At 43.0% G+C, this 6,000-nt stretch overlaps 1 protein-coding gene across 2 annotated transcripts in view; it reads right to left on the bottom strand.

Annotated features, from left to right (window-relative positions):
- Positions 1 to 1,744: 1,744 nt before the first annotated feature.
- anp32a (acidic (leucine-rich) nuclear phosphoprotein 32 family, member A) overlaps positions 1,745 to 6,000 on the bottom strand; it is a 33,877-nt gene continuing 29,621 nt past the window's right edge. For both annotated transcript variants that reach the window (XM_072565253.1, XM_072565254.1), the window contains 2 exons: positions 5,506 to 5,572; positions 1,745 to 3,105 (listed from right to left, as the gene is read on the bottom strand). In XM_072565253.1, coding sequence (XP_072421354.1) covers positions 3,047 to 3,105; positions 5,506 to 5,572 — 126 coding nt within the window. In that variant the 3' untranslated portion in view covers positions 1,745 to 3,046. The remainder of the gene's footprint in view (positions 3,106 to 5,505; positions 5,573 to 6,000) is intronic.

Below are 6,000 nucleotides of genomic sequence, written 5' to 3'. Positions count from 1 at the left end.
ATTTCAACGGAGAGATAGTGTAACCATTGCCCTAGGCGTTCGGTTGTGTTACTATCACTAAACCCCCCCCACTATCAACATCCTAGGGTTACCATTGAACAGAAACTCAACTGGACTTGCCACATAAAGCAGCTAAAAGATCTGGTCAGAGGCTAGGAATCATGCAGCAGGTAACTCACGCCTGACTGCCCAAAACTTGTTCACCATCTACAAGGGAGAAGTCAAGAGTGTGACAGAATACTCTGCACTTGCTACAGCTACACCCATCCAGGCAACATTCAAACTTGACACCATCCAAGACAAAGCAACTTGCTTGATTGGCACTTTACCCACAACGTCCACCATCACTCAGCAGCTGCTGTGTATTTACAAAAAAACCTTACACACCTTCCAAACCCATGACCACTTCCATCTAGAAGGACAAGGGCAACAGATACATGGGAAGATCACCACCTGCAAGTTCCCCTCAGAGCCATTCACCATCCTGACTTGGAAATATAATCGCTGTTCTGAATCAAAATCCTGGAATTTGCTCCTGAACAGCATTGAGTCTTTCTACAGGACATGAGCGGTTCAATATGTTGCAGTCAAAGATGGTAGCTCACTATACCTTCAAGGAGAACAAAGAGATGGGCAATAAATGCTGACCCTGCCAGTAATACCCACAACCCTCCAACTACTGAAAAAAATGAATTCTCTCAGACGTGATCTCTCACACAAAGCTGCACCTTTTATCTTTGTATACACCTGGGTCAATTACCATACTTGTCTGAAGTTGCTCGATTCCAGGTCTCCCGATCCAGAACCAGGGATACTACTACTGCCATAGAGCCCTCAAAATTTGATTTATATTGTGGTAATATCCTAATTCACGATATTCTTAAAAGGCACCTAACCAAATTCATGCAAGCCTTAGCGCCCTCGAATGTGACTGTCAGCTCTAGTTCCTGATCTCTATTTTCCTCAAAACAAAATCTTTGCTCAGCCCCAAGTAGGCGTCTGGTCGATTGGGTGCAAGTTACTATCAGAGATACAACAAATATGAACCAAACCTAAAACTGCTTCACCCGTTACTGATCACTTAACAAGAGATCATCATAGATGGTCAGTAAGTGCATTGTACTAGCGTCGTGCACCTTTATCTCAAATAAATCACCCGATTTTCTTTTTAAAGAAAAAAGAAGTGTCGATGGAGCTAGGTGAACTTAGTGCAGCAGATGAGATTGAGGATGGTTAAGCGTAAGGATGTTGGATGAAGAATTTTTAAGCGTAAGGATGTTGGATGAAGAATTTGTCACTCGTATCTAACTCCGATTGAAAGTAATAGAACGTTTCCATATTTACCAACACCACTCAGGCTACGCTGTGTTCCTGATGTTGGAAAGAGGTCATTAGTGCAATATCTCAAGCATGCAATATAAAAGGAGGGCATTTTGTCCACTGTACATCTATTGGGGTGGGGGTTCTTCCAATCACCCACAGACCCTGTTTACCCTTCCCAAGCTCTGCCCATTATCCTTCATTTTTAGTCCAACTTCCAGCATTTATCCCACTTCCCTTTGGGAGTTACCTGTTGAACTCACTTTGAGCCCAGTTAGGACCATACATTCCAAATTGCTGTTTTTCAACAAAAAAACACCCTCCCCACACAATTTTGGTCTCTGAACACTTGAACCTTGGAGGAGAAAGCTGAAATCTAGCCTCTGGTGATGGCAGCCCTAGTATTCGAAAGAAGTCACAAAAATTGTATATAAAAAAAGGATTTATTGAAACTGTTGAATGACAAAAAACAGACACAAAACTAAAGGTTTGGCTTTGCTGAGAAAAAACTGTGGTGATCTTTTGTACAGATGAAATATTGACTAGGAATACAGTCACCCCAAATATGAAAGTAAAACTCTGTACATTCACTAGGCATTTTTCCCACCCCAAGTCAATTTTACTGACTTCACCAAGATAAGAAAATACAATTCTGTATTAGTAAGATGCCCTCGAATGTATGAAAACATGCCCATTCAACGCTACGTGCTAGATTTATTCTTCTGCATAAGGAGGCTGGTAAAAAAAGTCAAAGTGTACAGCTCAAGGAGGAAATAAATCCTCCTTTATGGTATCAGGTTATATTTTACAGACCCAAAAAAAATAGTACACAGTTGCTGGGTTACAGAGTTTCAAATGTAATTTTTGTTTATTACAACTGTATTACACTACCAATCATTGATTAGGACTATAACTCAAATGGGTGCCATTTTCAGAAGGTAAGCTGTAGGTTAGGATGGGAAACTGGGTGGGAGTAGGGAATGCAGGGACAGGACCAGGGAACTGGGTTGGAGAGGAGTGACATGGGGAATGCGGGGGGTGGGTGCTGGTGGTGGTGCCGAGAAAGAGGAAAGACAGGATGGGGAATGGTAGGGAGCAACAAGATGAGGAATATGGGTGTGTAGGACATGGGATGTGGGCAAGATGAATGATATTTGGTCACCATTTAGAAAAAAAAACATGGATTCACACCAATGGGGTCTGACAGAAGGATTCGGGGGGGAGCAAGATGGGAACAGAGTGATGGGGAGGGAGGGGGCATTTAACAAAACAAAAAAAAAAGAGAAAATTAAATCAGCTTCACTTCCAAAAGTGGCAGCCATTTACAGCACAGTAAATACACACACACACCCCCTCTTCTGTTGTTGCATTTCAAATATGCCATTTGGTACATGTTGCTGTGGCAATGATGTTGGATATGAATTTTTAATGGCTGCTCCACCCACCCAAAATCATTGCAGTTTTTGTTTAAAAAAAAGAGACAATATGACTCAATGTTGGGCCTTGCCCATACTTGTAACTCATCCAAACTCACCAATACCAAACATCAACGAAAAATAAAAATAAAAATTAAACATCCCTGAGCAGCAGTAACAGGAGTTTTCCTCCAGGTCATCATTCCCACAGCAACATTGGGGCAGGAGGGAATTTGGGGTGGGGGTGGGGGAGGGAGGGAGCGAAAAAAAAACAGATAAAAACAAAATCACAGTAGGTTAACATCCAAAATTTAGTCATCTTCTTCGCCTTCATCCTCAGGATCTCGTTTCCTCTTCTGTCCTTTGATCCCTATTTGAGGGGAGAATAGGGGAAGGAAGGAGGAGAGATCAGGAACAAAGTCTTTCACATTTATCCCATTTCCTTTTCAGGAATACCTCTTGAATCCACATCCCATACAGGTGACAAGACAGTTAGTCTCCCTCTAATCCATTTTCTTGAGAAGGCACAGGCTCCGTTATGTACCTGGAGGTAACCCAGGGGAAAATGAACGATTTTATTCAAAAGGGACCTTTGGGTGCTCTCTATCCTTACCACCCTTGGCCTCTGAAGTATCTGGTTCATGTTCAAAGACATAACAGCATGGAAAGAGACCCTTTGGTCCAACTCATCAATGCCAACCAGACATCCCCAACGAGGGCGAGAGGGGAAAGATATAAGAGAGACCCAAGGGGCATCTTTTTCATAAAGAGGGTGGTAAGTGTATGGAATGAGCTGCCAGAGGAAGAGGTGGAGGCTGGTACAATTGCAACATTTAAAAGACATTTGGATGGGTATGAATATGAAGGGTTTGGAGGGATATGGGCCAGGTGCTGGCAGGTGGGACTAGATTGGGCTGGGATATCTAGTCGGCATAGACGGGTTGGACCAAAGAGTCTGTTTCCATGCTGTACATCTCTATGACTCGAACTTAGTCCCATTTGGCCCACGTCCCTCTAAATCCTTCTGATTCATGTACCCATCCAGATGCCTTTGAAATGTTATGGTACCAGCCTCCACCTCTTCTTTTGGTAGTTCATACTTTGGTTTGTCTAGTGCCTTGAACAACTGCTTCGACATCACAGGCCACTTCAGGAAACTCAATGCCGGAAAAAGGTCAACGGCGTGGGGGTGCGAGTAATAGTTCAACTGGAGATCATGTGACCCTTTGGCCTGTATGGTTGTGACAGACTGACCACGGCAGATTTTTCAGCTAGCATTGATCTGCTTGACGGAAGGACACAACTGCATTGGAAATCAGTGTAGAGAAAATGCTCACTCAGTGTCCGATTCCTGGAATGAAGAAGTCTCCTCAATGATGACACGTTAAGCTCGTTGGTCGCATTCCCCATTGGAGCTTGGATGAGTGAGATGCAATCTTATTGAAAGATGCAAGGTCTTGAAGGACTTGGTAACATATGGACAGGTTGCTCCCCCTTGTGGGGGACACCAGAACTACAGAGTTTAAAAATACAGGTTCTTCCATTTAAAATGGAAGAGGAGGCTCTTTCCCTCCACCCTCAACCTCAGGGAGGGTGGTAAGTATACAAAACACTTTTCCAAACAGCAGTGGAAGCAGGGTAATTGGATATTTGATTCCTTTAAAAATCAGTCAAAATCTAAGGGTCCAAGACGACGACAGGGATCTTGTGGTACAGTGGTAATGTCCTATCACTGAGCTAGGAGCTCAAGGTTCAAACTCAAGTCCCACCTTCACCATTCAACAAGATTCTGGTTGATCTCTACTATCCTCAACTGCAGTTCTTTTCCCCATAACCCCTAGATTCCCTTTATGATTAGAGGTTGCTCTCTCAGCTTTCAATATATTTAAACGACAGCCCTGTGTGGTCAAGAATTTCAGATATACCATCCTCTGGGAGAGGAGATTTGCCAGGATTGGAGGGTTTGAACTCCAGGGAGTTGAAGAGCAGGCCGGGGCTATTTTTCCTGGAGCAGAGGTTGAGGGGTGACCTTACAGGATTTTATAAAATCATGAGGGACATGGATAGGGTGAAAAGCCAATATGTTCTCCCCAGGAGTCCAAAATTAGAGGGTGCACCTTTAAGCTAAGAGGATAAAGATTTTTAAAAAAAAGGGACCTAAGGGGCAACTTTTTCATGCAGAAAGTGGTAAGTGCATGGAATGAGCTTCCAGAGGTGGTGGAGGAGGAGGCTGGTACACTAACAATGTTTAAAAAGGCATCTGGATAGGTATATGAATAGGAAGGGTGGAGAGGGATATGGACCAAATGGCACTGGATTAAATTTAGGATATCTGACTCAGTTGTCTTAAAACGTGCAAGAAACCTCTTATTTCAGAGATGATGTTCTAGATGCTGCCACAAGAAACAGCTTTTTCACACCTACCCAGTCAGCTCCAAGAGTCCTGTAATACCAAGCCTGTAGATGTGAAGGTCTGACAAAACCATGAATTGCGATCCTGTTATGGAGTCAGATTCATGTGTAATAAAGCGACTGTAAAACTAACTGCACAGATTAAACTACCATGAGCTCCTTTGTTGATTTTAAAATCAACGATGCTTTAATCTACTTTAAAACCATGAGGGGAGATACCCAAACTGATTCAGGTATTAAACATGTACATTACCAGTGTGTATATCTTAGTATTAGAATATATGGATCAGGAAAAACACCTCATAGCACTGAGGAACACTCAACCAGAGGACACAGAGCAGGAGTTCCTGATACTCACCTGTTTGTTCATCCTCCTCCTCCTCTTCGTCTAATTCTCCATCGTTGAAATCCTCCTCCTCTTCCTCCTATAAAGAAGAAGATAACCCTCTTGTCAATTGGCAACAGACTATAGAATACGCTGCTCAAACTGACCAGAAATTGGCAACATTCTTGCCTGTAACAAGGCTGAGACAGAGGTTCATTCCTGGGTGAAAAAGCAGTACAATGCATTTCTGTTAGGTAACACAAAGCACATCGACTGAGGTGCCTCACAGTAATGTTGTCAAACAAAATGTGGCAAACAACGAGTGAGATACTCAAAACAGCAAATTGTGAAGAAACTCTGTTGTAAAGGACCAGCTTAAGGGAGGAACAAAGAGTCACACAGTATACAAACAGGTCCTTTGGTCCAACCAGCCCATGCTGACCATGTTCCCAAACTAAAATGTCCCACCTGCCCTTTTCAAATTCCTCTTCTCTCACCTTAAAAACATGCCCCCTGGGTTTGAACTCC

The sequence above is a fragment of the Chiloscyllium punctatum genome, chromosome 48 (genome assembly GCF_047496795.1).
Source record: "Chiloscyllium punctatum isolate Juve2018m chromosome 48, sChiPun1.3, whole genome shotgun sequence".
Classification (NCBI taxonomy): Eukaryota; Metazoa; Chordata; class Chondrichthyes; order Orectolobiformes; family Hemiscylliidae; genus Chiloscyllium; species Chiloscyllium punctatum.
The sequence above is the reverse complement of the archived record's forward strand: the minus strand, read 5'-3'. Positions and strand labels throughout refer to the sequence as shown.